The sequence below is a fragment of the Myxine glutinosa genome, chromosome 5 (genome assembly GCF_964187855.1).
Source record: "Myxine glutinosa chromosome 5, kmMyxGlut1.1, whole genome shotgun sequence".
NCBI classification, from domain to species: domain Eukaryota; kingdom Metazoa; phylum Chordata; class Myxini; order Myxiniformes; family Myxinidae; genus Myxine; species Myxine glutinosa.
This window is the reverse complement of record NC_136265.1, coordinates 58087876-58106355: the sequence shown is the minus strand read 5'-3', so window position 1 is coordinate 58106355 and position 18480 is coordinate 58087876. Positions and strand designations below refer to the sequence as shown.

The following is an 18480-nucleotide window of genomic DNA, read 5'->3' as shown; positions in this document are numbered from 1 at the left end:
GCCATGTGAGATATAACAAGCTTAATTCCAACATAGTGGTGAAGCAAGCATTCTTATTAAAATACAAACAATGATTTATATAAGCATATAAGTCAAAGGATACATAACAAAGTCATGTATCCGACATTTCCCGCCTCTTGTCTTGTAGAGACAACGCATCTAAAGAGACAATCTGCCACATCGGGCTTTATTCGCAAGCAAAAGGGAATGGTGGTGTGTGTGGCCACAAGGGGCTTTATTGAAAGATGATTGTGTGATATGTGTGTCCTCCCAAGGGTATGCCACGCGCTCATAGCGCCACGCATGCACGCTTGAAAGGTGTGTCATGATTGTGCGTGCTTTGGAATATGAAGGGCCAGAACATGAACATCCATTATCGTTTCAGATCCACAACGAAGGCGCCTGGTCCGGCTGGGGATGTGTGCCCGGGGGGTCTCCCAACCCACCCTTGCAGCAGCGTAGGTGCAGCTGAAATTTCCCCCAATCGAAGGGCTCCCCGTCCTCGCACAAACGCGGTCCTTGCAGATCTTCGAAGTTAATCGAGGTCCATGCTCATGAGAGCCTGTACATGCTGTTGTTCTGAGGAATACATAATGTTGTCAGTATCTTGTGTCATGTGTTCCTGGTCAGGGTACAGAGCATTATAATTCAAAGCATTCAAAGTGAAGAGAGAAACTTCCTTTATGTCGAAGTCTTTCATGGATGCGTACTCAGCTTCGGGATCTAGAGTATCCGTGTCGGGTCCCTTGACTGCCAGACCCAGCGTCGCAATCAGATCCAGAGTTGGATCGGCCGGAGGTGTGCAGCTGTGAGCTTGTAATACATCAGAAGCATTAGCCAGTTCCCACAGGGGACTTACAACAAAATCATCACAATTGTTAGCAATAAAATCAGCACAATCTTCAGAAGCGACGATCACATCAGCATCGTCCAGGGGCTCGTTCAGGTCGACGGCCTCGGCGGTGAAGACCATGGTCGTTGTCGGCAGTTTCTTCGTTGTCCATCCTGAAAAATACTTTCTCACGCAGAGGAGGACTAAAGCCTTCATTAGTGCTCCCCAGATCACCACCCCGATTATCACCGCCAGTGCGGTCAACAGCCACTTTACTATCGTACCTGTCCATCCCGAAAACCAATCAGTAAGCCAGCTAACCTTAAAATAGTTCTTACGTGCAATCCGATCAACAGTCAGTGCGTGGGTCGTTTTTCTCAATCTCACTATTGCGGCCGACACCCCTTCGGCTGGATCTGGTATGTATGTGCAACATTTTCCCTCTACTATCCCACATACCCCTCCTTTCTCTGCCAGAAGCATGTCCAAAGCCACCCGATTCTGCATTACCATTGTGCGCATATGAACTACTGTGTCCAAGAGTACATCATGGGCTGTGGCGGTGTCGTTAGCCACCTTTTCTCGAGCCAAAGCCAACTTATCTATCCGAAAACTATCCATAACTGTGCCGGCTCCTGGGAAGAAGAAACCTATCACCTTTTCCCATATGGCTCCGTCTAGTTTAGTGGTTCCGTCTTCGTTCCATACTGACCTCCTATGTCGCCTGTCCAGGGACCTTGGATCTAAATCATCCAGTATCTCGACGTCGGGAAGGACCGAGCCAAGATAACATGTGCCACCCCAATTATTTGGTAAAATAGGGGTATGCCTTATCGCCGCATATGAACATTGTCCCATGGGGTGGGACCAGGTGGGTGGATAAGCACTGGATTCCCTTTGTCACCCCATTAATCCTACTAACCCCCCTAGAAAATAATATAGCCGTTATATTGTGGTTGTGTTTATCTTGCAGTACTATTCGTAGTGTAATCCCGGTGCTCCCCTTTTCCAGTCTCCCGGGGAGAGTGTAGGCACATTCTGATTCCCCCATAAGCAAGTGGCCGGAGCCCTGGAGGCAGACCATCCCTTTCTGTGGTTTGACCCAGACGGGGGCGGGCCTCTCGGCCACATGGGCAATCATTGAAGGGCGATAATTAAACTGCCAATTACAACTCCTACCGTTGCCAACCCCCTCTCTTTCCAGAGTGGTGACTAAACATGGGGAATCGATAGGTTGTGAGCAAAGATCATTAAGGGACAAGGGTAGCACTACCATTTGTATTCCAGTGGTGCCTGCTTGGGGAAAGTGCATGCATGACCAGTAGTGAGTCCTATTCTGAATTGTCGCCACCTCTCTTGCTACCTTCCAAAATGTGTTTGCACCCTTTTTTGGGGCCTTGTCTTGGGGGTGCGGCGTGAGTACGTATTCGATGCATGGTGTGTACTTGGTTTCATCACGAGCCACGCCAGGAGTCCAGACACTACGCTGAATCTGTATAGTCATGCCTTTCTCTAGGTGTGTCCGTGTTTGTAGCTTAAAATCAGGGGTTCCCACTTGTATCCTGGTTGGGCCCAAGTCTTGACGCTGGCTTGCCCGTCCTCCCGGAACTCTCATTGTTTTCGCAATACCACGCCTATACGTCCAGGCCCTGCCGACAGTGCTAACCATCTTACGCTTACCCAATTTGTGTGCAGGGTTTTCTGCTCAAAACATGGTAACGATACCTTTTGTCCCCATGTTATGGTGAAGTGTCGTGTTTTGTTTTCGCACCTATTGTAATCGGAGCTTGGTGGAGCCCATATTGTGCTCCCAATAGATGCTGCCGCTATCAGTAGCATCATACCTGTGACTGGAACCATCGTTACTGTGGTTGCTGTGGTGTAGTGTCTGGTGCTTGGACAGCCAACTTACAGTGTGTGGCGTGGATCTAGGAGGCCTTGCCCTCGCAAAAGACAGCAGTTGGTGTAGTCAGCAATACCTGGAATGGTCCCGTCCACCTTGGTTCCAGGGCGTTCTTGCGGGTGAAGTGCTTCACGAGCACGTAATCGCCGGCTTGGAAGTTGTGGATGGCGTGGCCTATTGGTTCAGGCAACGCCTCTCGTACTCGGGCGTGGATGCTGCGCGCCACGTTGGACAATCCTATGCAAAACTTTAAAAGCATGTCATCCATCACAGGCAAATCAAGTTTGGACATGTCCATCGGGGCCGAAACAGGCAAACTCATAGGTCGTCCCATCCATATCTCATGGGGGGAAAGACCCGTGGTGCGGCCAGGAGTGGAACGAGTGCTCATTAACGCAAGCGGGAGAGCCTCCGGCCACTTCAAACCTGTATCTGCACAGATCTTTGCTCACTTGAGTTTCAGGGTCCCGTTCGTGCGTTCCACAAGTCCCGCTGATTGTGGATGGTATACGCAATGGAAGGATTGTTTCACACCCAATGCCTTTAGGATACCCTTAATCACCTCTCCCGTGAAGTGGCCCCCTTGGTCTGAAGATATTTTCTGGGGAATGCCAAATCTGCACATGAAATCCCGCACGAGGCATTTAGCTACTGTCAGGGCGTCTGACCTAACGCATGGATAGGCCTCGACCCATTTTGTGAACATGTCCACGATTACCAAAATGTAGAGGAACGACATACTCGGTTCCATGTTTATAAAATTGAACTGGATATGGAAAAATGGCCCGATGGGTTGAGGATGGCCCGCGTTGTGTGGGTGCCTCGGTGGTGCCCCCCTATTGTGTTGTTGGCAATCCACACATGACCCGCACACATCTGATGCGGTTCGTGACAGTCCCGGCGTCGCCCAAGTATAGTTTATCTGTTCCATCACCCCGCTCTGGCACACATGGCCATTTTGATGTGCCATACGTGCCAGCCAAGGCAGTAGTTCCTTGGGTGCTATTGGTTTTCCGTAAAGGGTCCACATCTCATTTGGTCTGGGGCGCGTGGCCCCTCGTTTTATCCAGTCATCGTGTTCGACTGCTGTCGCTGCATTTTGAAGTTTTAAAACGTCATCGTTAGTTGGTGTGGCAGTTGACCCTGAGGTCGGTACATTGGCAATCTGTGCGAGCACCCCTTTTGCTCATGCCACCACCGGCATGTTCCATCCTACGTTTTGGTTGGCTGCCTTTCCTGCCGCAGCATCCGCCCTGGCGTTGCCCCGAGCAACATCAGTGTCCGCTTTTTGGTGGCCGCGACATTTAATCACCGCGATAGCGTGGGGAAGCACTTTGGAGTAGCCCTTCGACCAATTCGCCGTTCTTTATAACCGAACCTGCAGATGTGAGGAAGCCTCGCATCTTCCAGATTTCCCCTTTGTCTTGGACTACCCCATGCGCGTAGGCTGAATCTGTGTAAATGTTGACGGCAAGGCCTGCCGCCAAGTTACATGCTCTAGTTAGGGCACACAGCTCCGCCTGCTGGGCAGAAAAGGTGGGTGGAAGGCGTCCGCTTTCCACTGTCTCATTATCAGTGCACACCGCATACCCGGATAGCAAAGAGCCATCCCATCCACGTTTAGCTGATCCGTCGACATAATATACACAATCGGGGTCGTCGAGGGGAACGTCCTTTAAATCCGGACGCACCGTGGAGACTTGCTGCACTACATCGACGCACACATGGGGTTCACCCTCCTCTGGGGTGGGCATCATTGAGGCCGGGTTGAGTGTAGTGCAACGTTCAACAGTGACATTGGCTGCGGTGATCAGTGCGGTTTCGTATTGCATTAATCTGGTGGAAGACAAGTGTTGTGTTTTCCGCTGTAGTAACAGCGAAGTGATGCAGTGTGGCACCCGCAACGTTACCGGGTGTCCAAATTACGATGTCCGCTGTCCTTTCCACTTCGTACCTGACCGCTGCCACGGCTTGCAGGCACACCGGAAACCCCTGTTCGACCGGGTCTAGCTTTTTACTGAAGTAGGCTACCGGTCGCTCCTTTTCCCCGTGTGTCTGTGTCAATACGGACTGGGCAAAACCCCCTACTGCGTGAGTGTAAAGAGTGAATGGCTTCGCATAGTCGGGGAGTCCTAAAGTCGGTGCCATAACCAATGCCTTTTTTAGACCCTCGAAACAGCGCATCAAGTCGACCGTCCAATCCAAAAAGTGCGGGGCTTCCAATTTGGTAGCCTCGTACAGTGGTTTAGCAAGCAGCACATAGTCAATTATCCAAGTACGGCAGTATCCTGTCATACCTAGGAAGCGCAACATTTCCCGTTGCGTGCGCGGTAGCGGCATCTCCATGATAGCAGTCACTCGTCCGGCGTCCATTTCTCGCTTCCCATGCGAAATGGCATGACCCCAGTAGGTTATGACCTTCCGTACAAATTGGAGCTTTTTTCGTCCCACCTTGTGGCGCTTGGCCGCCAAGGCCTTTAGCAGGGCCATAGAGTCCTCCTCACAAGCTTCTTTGGAGGGGGAACAAATCAACTAATCATCAATGTATTGCAACAACACCGATCCCCCCTTTAGTTCCACGTCCGCCAAATCGCGGTGCAGCGCTCGGGAGAACAGGGTGGGGCTGTCGGAAAACCCTTGGGGTAACACCGTCCAGGTGTACTGGCGCCCTCTATAGGTGAAGGTGAACACATATTGTGACTCGGGTGCAATAGGTACGGAGAAAAAGGCAGAACATAGATCAATAACAGTGAAGTGCCTTTTCCTATGTCTTTCCTGATATGAAGTGCCTATGTCTTTCAATCCTGATAAATCTCACACTCTTATGATGTCTCTCCGAAAAGACCAACTGGAAAACCCTCCCATCCACTTTCTGAATAATCCTCTCCAAGAAGTTCTGTCACTCAAGCTTTTGGGTCTCACTATTTGCCATGATCTTTCCTGGGAAAACCACATTTCAAATCTGGCCTCCAAAGCCAGTCGCCGACTGGGCATCCTCCGTCGTGCGAAGTCCTTCCTTGGCACACCTGAGCTCCTCACCACATACAAGGCTTTCATCCGCAGCTCTATAGAATACTGCTCTCCCCTCTGGTCTGGTGCTCCTGCCTCACACCTAGCTCATCTTCACGCTGTTGAAACCAAGGCGTTCAGAATCATTGGAATCTCCCGCGATGAAGCTAACTCCAAGGGCCTTTCACTCACTCACCACAGGCAGGTTGGTGGTCTTTCCGTCTTCTAACGACTCCACTCTGGCCTTGCCCCCCCAGCTCCCTCTGGGCTCTGTCCCCCAAATATTCCTACAGGTCGCACAAGATCTGCCTGCAACCCTCTTATGGTTAAACTGCCAAAATCAAGACTTTCTGCTCAACTTCACTCCTTCAATCCTCTTTTCTCCCGCCTCTGGAACAAACTCCCTCACTCTCTTCAATCCCACTCCACCCTCCAGGTCTTTAAAACAGCTGTTCAACACCATCTCTTATCCTCCCCCATCCAAAACCTTGATCTTTTCTACCCCCGCTAATTTCGGTCCCCTTGTGTTTTATACCTCTCCCCCCCCCCCCCCCTTCCCACGCCTCCTGCCCCCAAGCCCTCTCCCTCCCACACTTCTCCCTGCTCTCAAATGTTGTGGTTGTGTGCTTCCCCTTCTCTCCCCATCTTGTCTTCCGCTCCCTCTTTTTGTATGTTTTGTTTGTCTGGTTGATTTGTTTGTGAAATAAATGTTAGCTCTTTCACGAGCCTCGATTCAGTATACAAACAAACAAAAAAAAGAAAGAAAAAAGAAAAAGAAAAAAAAAGGAAAAAAAAGAAAAAGAAAAGTGTGTTGCGTCCGGTGGGATAGATGTCATAAGGCCTTCCACATTTGGTACTACTGGGTGTATGCCTCGTATTACTTTGTTCACTTCCCTCAGATCCTGTACGAATCTCCATTTATTTTGCATCGGTTTCTTTGCTGGCAGAATTGGTGTGTTGCCACTGTTGTTTCCTGTTGCCCTGTTGTTGGCTGTTAGTTTCCACAATTGTTTTCTATTTCACCAAGGATTGAATCACTGGCTCTATGCCCACATCGGCCTCGTGCCGCAATTTATATTGTCTCACGTTTGGGAGGGGCATCCCCGGTTGTACTGGTATCACCAGAGGTTCAGCATCGCAAATTCGCCCGACATCGTTGTCATGTTGGGACCAAAAGTCGGCCGGAACCTCCTCCAAAAGGTCATCGGACTCGCCCGGGCTCTTAGATACCACTCGCACAACATGGGTGCCCTTAAGGGGCAGGTCTGCCTCTACGAATTCTCCTTCTCTTTTCTGTTTCCTAAGGGTAATCCAATACTCCTCGTCATTGGCGAGCGGCCTCAATGTCCAATGCCCCACTTAATAATGGCCATCGCATGGAATTTCTTATAAGCGCCCCACCATCCAGCCTACACTTTCCGGCTGCCATCCTTTGGCGGTGGTGAGGGTGACATGGGCATCCACTCCTGCGGGGTATTGAGACAATGCACGCTGATCCGCAGATAGGGTTACCTCGACGCCTATTCCCTCCCGTCCAATCCATATATTTGATAAGCGTAAGTCCGAACGCTTACCTCTCGACCCCTTTACCCTTTCTCTGTAGTCTTCATTATCGCCCCTGGCATCGTAATAAGCCGTGCAGTGGGGTGGATTGTCCTTTATGTCCGTTGTAATTTGATGTAATCGTAGCCAATCTCGCAACCCCTCGCTCCCGGAGCACACTGTGTCTATGACGTGTGTCCAAGTGGCCAAAGCCCCTTCGTCCAGGCTCCACCAGTATGCGGCGGGGCCGGGGCGAGACAATGCCACCATTAACAGGTCGCGTTTGGATTCCGCGACGTCTACAAAAACTCCCTGCTCTGTGCATGAAATTTGGCAGCCCAAACGGCAAAGTAAATCCCGTCCCAACAAGTTTGTCGGGGTGGTGGTTGTCATTAAGAAAGCATGTTTAGCCTCGAGCGGGCCGCACACCACTCTCACTTCCTCTGAAATAGGAAGCGCTTGGGGCAAGCCCGAAACGCCCATTATTTGAACGTCCTTATTTGTGGGGTGCAAGGATGGCAATTGCCCTTCGTTAATAGTACTGCGGGTCGCCCCCGTATCGACAAGAAAATCCAGTTGTTGGCCGTCCACGTCCAGAGTCAAGGTCGGCTCCTCTGTCGGTGTCATAGTCAAAAGGGGGCATTCTTTGGGCGACCCGCTGTCGTCCCGTCAATAGGCTACTTGATTTCCCTGTGGCGGGGGCCCCTGACGGAACTTTCGACAGTCGCGTTTCCAATGTCCCATTTGTCCGCAAAGAAAGCACGCCCCTTGCGGAATCGGTGGAGCTGAGGGTGCGGGGTGCCCGCTGTTGTTACACGGACCCTGTCGTTTCGGATGCCTCGCTGGCTGTTGGTTCTGCTGTCCCCATTGTGGTGGCCAATTCCCATTCGTCCCATTAGGGTTCCAGTAATTTGGGGAAGGCCCATAGCTTTGGGGAGGGGGTCCCTGTGGATAGCAGTTCTGGGGAGGGGGCCTTTGTACAGTCCAATTCTGGGGAGGGGGCCCCTGGGTGTTCCAATTGTGTGTGTGTGTGTGTGTGTGTGTGTGTGTGTGTGTGTGTGTGTGTGTGTGTGTAAGAGAGACACAGAATTGTGAGTAACAGAAATGAAAAAACGAGGTGTGTGTATGTGTGTGTGTGTGTGTGTGTGTGTGTGTGTGTGTGTGTGTGTGTGAGTGACCCACTCCCCTGTGGGTGATCCACTCCCTGGTGCAGTGTGCGTGATGGTGGTGGTGAGGGAGAGGATTTGAGCTCTTGAAGTCACATTTTACATGAGATGTAATCACACATTTCAAACTGTATTTCCCATTTGTACGCGCATGCATTCACATATTATCAGAAGTAAATACATTGTGTAGATTACATCATTTGTGGATCTGATAAATTGCCAGTGAGCATTTTGTTGAACTGATTTTATTTTTTTATTTTTTTGTATACAGAATAGAGGCTCGTGAAAGAGCTAACATTTATCACAAAAAGAAATCAAAGAGACAAACAAACAAAGTATATAAAAAGGGTAGCGGTAGACAAGCGGCATCACTGAAATAAAATCCTGGCTTCAAATCAACTTCCTCAAGCTTAACTGTGATAAATCTGAAATAATCCATCATTGGCCCAAAAACGCTCACAAAATCCACCCATAACTTTGCCCTCAACATCGACGGTATCCCAGTATCCACCTCCCCTCACATCCGGAATCTTGGCGTCATCTTTGACCAAACCCTCTCCTTCGACAAATACACTAAACAGATCACAAAGTCAGCCTTCTTTCACCTGAAAAACATTGCCCGTCTCCACTCATCCCTCTCCTCCATGGCTGCAGAAACCCTCATCCACGCCTTCATCACCTCCCGTCTGGACTACTGCAATAGCCTCCTCTATGGTTCACCCTCAAAATTCACCAATAAACTCCAATACATTCAGAACTCCGCTGCCCGTCTACTCACCCATTCCCGGACCCGTGACCACATCACCCCCGTCCTTTACAAGCTTCACTGGCTCCCCATCCCCCAGAGAATCCAATACAAAATCCTCCTCTTGACATACAAAGCCCTCCATAACCTGGCCCCATCCTACCTGGCTGACCTCCTCTCCAGACACACTCCCACCCGCAACCTCCGCTCTGCTGGTACCAACCTCCTGACCCCCTCCATCCGGACCAAATTCAGATCCTGGGGGGACAGGGCCTTCTCCATCGCTGCTCCCACCCTCTGGAACTCACTACCTCACACCATCAGAGACTCCTCCTCACTCACCACATTCAAAACATCACTAAAGACCCACCTGTTCAACACTGCATTTAACATTCAACCCACAGCATTTAACCCCTGACTATCTCTTCTCCTTCTCCCTCCTTTTGCTTTAAATATTTCCCAATTGATTCTTGTCTTTTTGCAATTGTGGTTTTCATGTATTGTTATGCATTATGTTTTCCCACTCTGTCAAAGCGCCTTTGGGCTACTTGAAAAGCGCAATACAAAATAAATGAATTATTATTATTATGATTATTACAAGATGGGGAGAGAAGGGGAAGCACATAAACACAACATTTGAGAGCAGGGACATCGGGAATGTGTGGGAGGGAGAGGGATTGGGGGAAGGCGGCGTGGGAAGGGGGGGGGGGGGTGGGAGAAGTACAAACACAGTACACCAAGGACTTCCAGGAAAGAAGTTGGTATTTCAAAAAAGTGGATTTTGGGTGAAATTAGCAGGGGTAGAAAAGATCAAGGTTTTGGATGGGGGAAGATAAGAGATGGTGGTGAACAGGTGTTTTAAACACCTGGTGGGAGGAGTGGGATTGAAGAGAGTGAGGGAGTTTGTTCCAGAGGCAGGAGAAAAGAGGAATGAATGAGTGAAGGTGAGCAGAGAGTCTTGATTTTGGCAGTTTAACCATAAGAGAGTTGCAGGCAGATCTTGTGCGACCTGTAGGAATATTTGGGGGACAGAGCCCAGAGAGAGCTGGAGGAGCAAGGCCGGAGAGGAGTCGGTAGAAGACAGAAAGACCACCAGCCTGCCTGCGGTGAGTAAGTGAAAGAAGCTCGGAGGTAGCTTCATCGCGGGAGATTCCACTGATTCTGAACGCTTTGGTTTCAACAGCGTGAAGATGAGCTAGGTGTGAGGCAGGAGCACCAGCCCAGAGGGGGGAACAGTATTCCATTGAGCTGCGGATGAAAGCCTTATATGTGGTAAGGAGCTCAGGTGTGCCAAAGAAGGACTTCGCACGACGGAGGATGCCCAGTCGGCGACTGGCTTTGGAGGCCAGATTTGAAATGTGGTTTTCCCAGGAAAGATCATGGCAGGTAGTGAGATCTAAAAGCTTGAGTGACAGAACTTCTTGGAGAGGATGCTGAATGTGCAGCATCAAACTCAAGATGTCCAAATATCACACAAATCCATGCCCGTGGGATTCCCATGGGTGACCCCACTAGTCTTATTATAATAGAGCAAACGTGTATGGTTATGTATGGACCAAAAGGTCTTCTTCTTCAAAATAAATTATTAACACCGTCTTAACCCTTTTAATTACGTTTAGACAACTGAGACCCCTCAGTCCTTTGACGACCCTTTAATTCCCCCAAGACCCTTAATACCACCAAGACCCCTGAAGACCCAAAATACCCTTAAAGACCCATAATGCCCTCAAAGACCCCAAAGACCACGAAGACCCAAAACACCCCAAAGACCAAAAATACCCTTGAAGGCCCTGGCGCTCAAAAACACCATGAAGACCCAAATGGCCCCGAATACACAAAAGACCCCGAAGATCCAAAATACCCAAAATACCCCGAAGATGCAAAACACCCTGAAGACCCAAAACACCCGAAGACCCAAAACATCCTGAAGACCCAAAACACCATGAAGACCACAAAGACCCTTGAAGACCCCGAAGACTCAAAACACCCCAAAGCGCCAAAAGACGCCAAAGACCCAAAACACCAAGAAGACCCAAAAGACACCGAAATGGTCAAAGATGCCCATCCCTCTGAAACGACACATGGTGAGGCGCGCGGAGCGCACCGAGTCACGCTAGTATTTGAAAATATTTAATGAAGCAAAAACTATAACACTCAGGTGGAATTTGTTTCGAACACCATTAACGAGACCTATTGGCCAATGTATATTCCAAGTTCGAGCTAGTTTTAATGTGGAGCCCTTGATATATGAGTGCCAACATATTTTGGGTGGACGGACGGACGGACGGATGAACAGACACCAACGTGATTTCGACGGTTTTCAAAATAAGACTCAAGAATGCAGAAACAAGCCGTTGATGAAATTTGGAACCTATTACCTGGATGGAAAAACAATTTCTCGTGTTTAAAGTTCCCAAGAGCACAATGAGCTCCATCATTAGGAAATGGAAGAATATAAGATTGGAGAACCCCAACCTCGCCCTCTCCCAGGGAGCATACCTGTTTCTCCGGGTTTGATCGGATTTAAAAAGTCTGATGTGTATGTTTGCAAGTTTGTAACAGATGCTCCAAAAGCCTTAGAAACTTGAAAAATCTAAAGTTCAGTTTTAATGTGATGTTTTTCTTTTCAGAATTGATTGTGAAAGTGAAGGTGGAATCTGAGTTTGAGGATGACTCACTATCTCAAGAGAAAGGTCTGAACCACAACAACATTCTGCTTGTTCCAATTACAGACAGTCATGTGTGTGTCTACATTGCACAGGAGGTTGTGAGAGATGCTTTTGCACTTGTCTTTTAAGGCCACAGGGGGACTTTAGGCCATGTTAAAATGACCCAGCTCATTAATAACGGATTCCTCTCTGCATATTGAAGCATCACTATATTTGTTTGAGATGTTCAGGGTAAACGTGTGTTTCAGAGGAGGAATTAATCTGTAAAACTATTCGGGTCAAATACATCATCATTCACAATGCATGTTCCTCTTGAACAAAACAAAATAAGGAGAGAGGCTAGATGCTAGAGCTTCGTCACTGCCGCGCATTCGTAAATCCCCACAATTCCCACCTAAAGTTAAAATATAGCAAAAAGCAAGGTGTTGACACCTGGAAAAGTATTGCCTATATACTCACAGTACCTCTGAATGGATAAACCAGCCAACTCGCGTATTTATTTCGTAAATTAACATTTTAAAGAGTCTCACCATCCCGAATGACATGCCCACGAGAGATGGCAAACAGGAGCATGTACACTGGGCATTCGCCAACAGGCCTCGCCATGCCTTGATTCTTCTTCATATTGCCAATGAACACTTTTCAGAGAACTGCAGAGTATTGTTTCTCCGAGAGGGCTGGTACCCCTTTGTCCTTCGTCTCTCTTCTAGATATTGCAGATGGAAAAGTTATGAAAGTCATTCTGTGTTGGTGGACGCGTAGAACAATGGATGGATTCAACAGAATGTTCATCAAAGTATGTTAACCACCAAAGGAAGCAAGGAGAAACTGATGCTACAATCATTAATACATGGTGGGGACAAGCCTCTGATTGCTATACACTGTCCAGAATGATGGAGCAACCTCTGATAAGATCGTTTGTGTGTGATCAGTAAATGTCTGACTCATTTGGGGAGATGCGCAATTCCTCTATTTTTGAATCTTTCCTGTTCAATCTAATTGAGCATATTTGGGGCCAATCTTCAATCTAATTTGAGTGAAATGTATTTCAATTTTGTAAAGTTGGTGCAAATTAATGATGATTTTTGTGACTTGTCTTTGCAGGGAAACAAACGAAACTGGTTTCTTGTTCAAACTGTTCCCAGTGGTTTGACACGGAAGTTTTCAATCGGCCCACGACTCGGAGTGTTTGTCAAGAAACTGACGAACCTGGCAGCGTGTCTTTCACAGGCAGATGTAAGCGTTGTACAGAGCCGCTCAAGAATATCCGAGGAAGTGAGAGACAACACAAGTGTTCCTTGTGTGACAAATCATTTATAACATTGTCATCTTTAAAACAACATCAAGCAATCCACACGGGCAAGAAGCCATGCAAGTGTTCATTTTGCAGCAAGGCATTTGCTGATTCGTCATGTTTGCGTCAACATCAAAAACGTCACACAGAAGAGAAGCCGTACAAGTGTTCGTTTTGCAGCATGGCATTTGCTGGTTCATCATATCTCCGTCAACATCAAAAGATTCACACAGGAGAAAAGCCCCATCAGTGTTCAGTATGCAGCAAGGCCTTTGTTTATTCATCAGGCTTGGGTCAACATCAAAAACATCACACAGGAGAAAAGCCCTATGAGTGTTCACTGTGCAGCAAGGCTTTTGTTTATTCTTCAAGCTTGCATAAACATCAAAAACGTCACACAGGAGAGAAGCCGTACAAGTGTAAGTTTTGCAGCAAGGCATTTGCTGATTCATCATATTTGCATAAACATCAAAACGATTCACACAGGAGAAAAGCCCTATCAGTGTTCAGTATGCAGCAAGGCCTTTGTTTATTCATCAGGCTTGGGTCAACATCAAAAACATCACACAGGAGAGAAGCTCTATCAGTGTTCAGTATGCAGCAAGGCTTTTGTTTATTCATCAAGCTTGCGTAAACATCAAAAACGTCACACAGGAGAGAAGCCCTATCAGTGTTCTTTATGCATCAAGGCTTTTACTACTCCATCATGCATGCTTGCGTCGACATCAAACGATTCACACAGGAGAAAAGCCCTATCAGTGTTCTTTATGCATCAAGGCTTTTACTACTCCATCACACTTGCGTCTACATCAAACGATTCACACAGGAGAAAAGCCCCATCAGTGTTCTTTATGCAGCAAGGCTTTTGCAACTCCATCACACTTGCGTCGACATCAAACGATTCACACAGGAGAAAAGGCCTATCAGTGTTCTTTATGCAGCAAGGCTTTTACTACTTCATCATACTTGTGTCAACATCAGAAACATTCACACTGGGTGACCAAGAGTAAGAACAGTAAATGATAACGAGGAGATAGATTAGGACAAACTGCAGAGGAAGAAGAGGAAGGTGACAAAATATTTAAAATGAGCCGCAACAACTGGAATAAGATCAAAATAGAGGAGATGAGGTGAAAGACCATGACTCCCTGGAATAGAAATGCAACAAACGGAGAAAAACACGAGTAAGAGGTTTTTTTTCACTTTTTTAAAAATTGTAAACGGGATCGATGCTCGTGAAAGAGCCAACATTAATCACACAAAAAAATCAAAGAGACACATAAAACATAATAAGGGGAGCGATAGACAAGATTGGCAGAGAGGGGTAAGCACACAAACACAACATTTGAGAGCAGAGACATCGGGAGATCTGTTGGAGGGTGAGGACTTGGGGGGAGGAGGCGTGTGAAAGGGGGGCGGGGGGGGGGGTGGGGGTGGAAGTATAAAACACTTGGACACTGCAAGGACTTCCAGGAAGGAAGTTGGTATTTCAGAAAAGTGGATCTGGGGTGAATTTGCAGGGGTAGAAAAGATCAAGGTTTGGGATGGTGGAAGATAAGAGATGGTGGTGAACAGCTCTTTTAAAGACCTGGAGGGAGGAGTGGGATTGAAGAGAGTGAGGGACTTCGTTCCAGAGGCGGGAGAAAAGTGGAATGAAAGAGTGAAGGTGAGCAGCGACTCTTGATTTTGGCAGTTTAACCATAAGAGGGTTGCTGGCAGATCTTGTGCGACCTGCAGGAATATTTGGGGGACAGAGCACAGGGAGAGCCGGTGGGACAAAGCCGGAGAGGAGTCGGTAGAAGACAGAAAGACCACCAACCTGCCTGTGGTGAGTGAGTGAAAGGCCCTCGGAGTTAGCTTCATCACGGGAGATTCCAATGATTCTGAAAGCTTTGGTTTCAACAGCCCTTCAGAACCATTTAGAATTAAACAGTGGGTCAGAAAGTTTTGTCAACTTTATTTTTACGGACGGATGGAAGAAAGGACTTCGGCTGATATTGAAATGGCTTCACAGCTTAAAATGAACACTGAAATATATGTGATATGAATGAAAAATACGTGAAAGATATGTATTTGTAAATGACGATCCGAAAGATTTGTGACATTAAACGACCCAAAACCAATTATATTCCTCTTTTCTTCTTTTCCTCCCCCTTCTCTTCCCATTATAAGGGACTAGGGCATGCCCGTACTATATATATAGGACGTGCCCGTAAGTGCGTGATGTTACCGTACAATGAATGTATCGTCCCGACGCCGCAGCTCGGATGGCGCTGCAGTTAATCGGGCCCCCAAATTCCTCATCGACGATAACTAAACAATATATTATATGAATCGCACCGTACATACCTCCTTCTAGATCTTGTTCTTGTCTTGATATACTCACTTAGGCTCACTCTATCACGACTGAGTCCTCCCAGCTCCTCCAAATGGCGCCCGCTAGCCGCTACGTAAGTCCGGAAGTGACGTCCTCATTTGACTGTCCGGAAGGTCGCAAATCGCAGTTACGATGAATCGCAAATTAGTTTTTATTAGTTTTAAAACATAGTTTAATGGCAACATAGTTTGCAAACGTGAAATAAATGAATACGCTCTCAAATGTGCCATCCGAGGCAGAGTGTGTCCGCCACGTTCGGCACACGCGATAGCTCGCTGCTCTCTGATTGGTTGAATCGTTTTTTGGACATAGCTCGGTAAGTAATTGTCCGATTAATATGAAACCTTGAAAAGGCACATCCTCGGGTCCCCAGCAATATACCTGGCAAGTTTAAAGTATATCGGACCGGTAGTTGTCGAGAAACAGCGGTCACAGACATACAAACAAACAAACAAACGTACAAACAAACATACACACAGAGATTACTGGAATTATAGATAGATGAGGTCCAACCAAGCTGCCTCGACCACAATACTCCACCACTTCCTCCTGCCCTCAACAATCTCTCTCCACTCTCCAACCACCCCACCTCATTGATATCCCTGCTCACACAATCCTCCCATCTCAACCAGCCAATCTCTTCATTCCTCCTACTTTACTCCCTTAACATACCCACTCTCTTTGCCATTCTCTCTTCCTCCATACACATCAAGTGTCCAGCGCACTTCAGCCGGCTTTTCATCAGTCTCTCCGTCAAGCTCAATTGCACACCAATCTCCTTCCTCAGTTCATCCATCCACCTTCTATCCACCCTCTTCACGTCTGCAATCAATTTTCATGATATCTTTATGGCTGCCATTAATCCCTCCACCCTCCTCCACGCACTCGCAACCACCAGAAATCCTGCCTCCATCTTTCCCTCCAACTCACCGAAACTGCCTCCAACTTGCCATCACCGGTCTCTGTTGCCCCCAGATACTCAAACCAATATCCCTGTCTGATCTCCTTCACCTCTCACCTGATACTCATTTATTTCTTCTGCTGCCTGACCCACATCACCTGAGTCTTTGCATTCCTTCAGCCCATGCTTCCTAAATGCCTCTTTCCACTCCCCCAGTACTTCCTGCATCCCCCTTCTTATCTTCCTGCATCTCCATTGCACATTCACTCCACCAACCTAACTTCTGCTTCCGGCAATCCCATCCATCTCAGTGTCGCCATCACCATGTTTCTCAGGACAGTGCCATAGGCCATTTGTAGGTCCACAAATCCCAATGCCAATTAACCTTGCACCTCCAACTTCGTCTTCCTCAGCTATGTTAGCGTGAACATCCCACGCGTTGTCCCTCTTCCCTTTGTCAACCCCTGCTGCTCTTTGCCGATCTCCAACTCCACACTTCCTTGTCCTTCCATCCAGAATCCTCTCCAGTACAGTTTTCATGACATGACGAATGAGTGTAATGCCTCTGCACTTCCCCAGAGCTTGAACATCACCTTTTCTCTTCCATATCTGCACAATTAGGCCTGCCCTCCAATCCTCCAGTTGAACCCTCTCTCATACGTACATTCATCAGCCTCCTCGTCCAACTAACTCCAACTTTTCCCACAGCATCTGTCATCTCTGCACACATCTCGTCAATGCCTGACTCTCTTCCCCTTCTTTATCCTCTTTATTGCTGTCCTTGCTTCCTCCTCCGTGATCTCCACTACCTTCACTTCCCCTCTTCATAACAAGGAAGCACCAGCTCACCATTGCTTCCTCCTCAGTTCATCAGCTCCTTCAAATATCCTCCCCACACATTCACCACTAACCCCCTCCCCTCTCTGTCACTAACCTCCTGGCACCATTCAAAATCACCACCCACCCCCAATTCATGCCCTCACTATCCTCATCCTCATCCTTATCACTATCCCCAATTTATAGATTATCTTCTTCCCACCATCCTCTTCCAACTTGTACACCTCCCTTCCATATATATCCCCACCTTATCCACATCTCTTCTTGCTGCTTTCTTCTTTTGCCCGTGCATGTGCAGCAATCCTGCATACAGTTGAACCCTATATCCTCAATCTTCTCTGTGCGCCTATTCCAAATCCTCCTTAAAATGAGAAATCTAGAAAAGGTAACAAAATAATTGTTTTCAATATACAGTGCCTTCAGAAAGTATTCACACCCCTTGACTTCTTCACAATTTGTTGTTACATCCTGTATTTAAAATGGATTAAATCGGGATTTTTTCCACTGATCGACACATAATACCCCATAAAGTCAAAGTGGAATTTATTGTTTGGAGTTTTTTTCAAAATTAATTAAAAGTGAAAATATGAAATGTCAATTAATCCCCTTTGCTATGACACTCAATTTGAGCTCAGGTGCAATCAATTTCCTTTGATCATCTTTGAGATGTCTCTACAACCTGCTTGGAGTCCACCTGTGGCCAATTCAATTGCTTATCTCCGAAAGTGCTGCATCGAAAAAATTGAGACATGGCACATGGGAAAGAACTCTCCAAAGGGGAATAACATATTGTTGTGGGGGCCGGAGGTACAAAGGGCCGCGGCGGTGAGAGCGTGGAATCCTAACCACTAGACCACACCTCATTCAATTGCGTGCCGAGCGGTTTTGCACGGTGTGGAAAGCGGCGTTACCCCCGCGAGATTTATGGACCTAAGTCGAGCCAAATTCGGTCTCGGATGATGCTAGGCCAATTGGTGAAAGGGCGTACCGAACAGACTGGAAAGAAATTAAATGTACAGCCTTTTATTCAGAAGGCACAGAGAACAGAGACGAAGACACACCTTAACAATGCTTACCTATCATAATAAACCCCACTGGCGCCTTCACTCTCTGACACACACACTCAGGGAATAACACTGGTTAAAGGGCGTCCCGATGTACGTGCTGGGATTCCTCACAATTGGCCACGGGGTCTGGTGTGTGCG

The 18480-nt window shown here is 47.7% G+C and overlaps 1 protein-coding gene across 1 annotated transcript in view; it reads left to right on the top strand.

Annotated features, from left to right (window-relative positions):
• Positions 1 to 6986: 6986 nt before the first annotated feature.
• The window catches only part of LOC137428595 (uncharacterized), an 80573-nt gene continuing 69079 nt past the window's right edge, over positions 6987 to 18480 (top strand). Inside the window, 5 exon segments of the mRNA XM_078777304.1 lie at positions 6987 to 7050; positions 11828 to 11890; positions 12971 to 13635; positions 13637 to 13882; positions 13884 to 14078. Of these exon segments, the coding sequence (XP_078633430.1) occupies positions 6987 to 7050; positions 11828 to 11890; positions 12971 to 13635; positions 13637 to 13882; positions 13884 to 14078 (1233 nt within the window).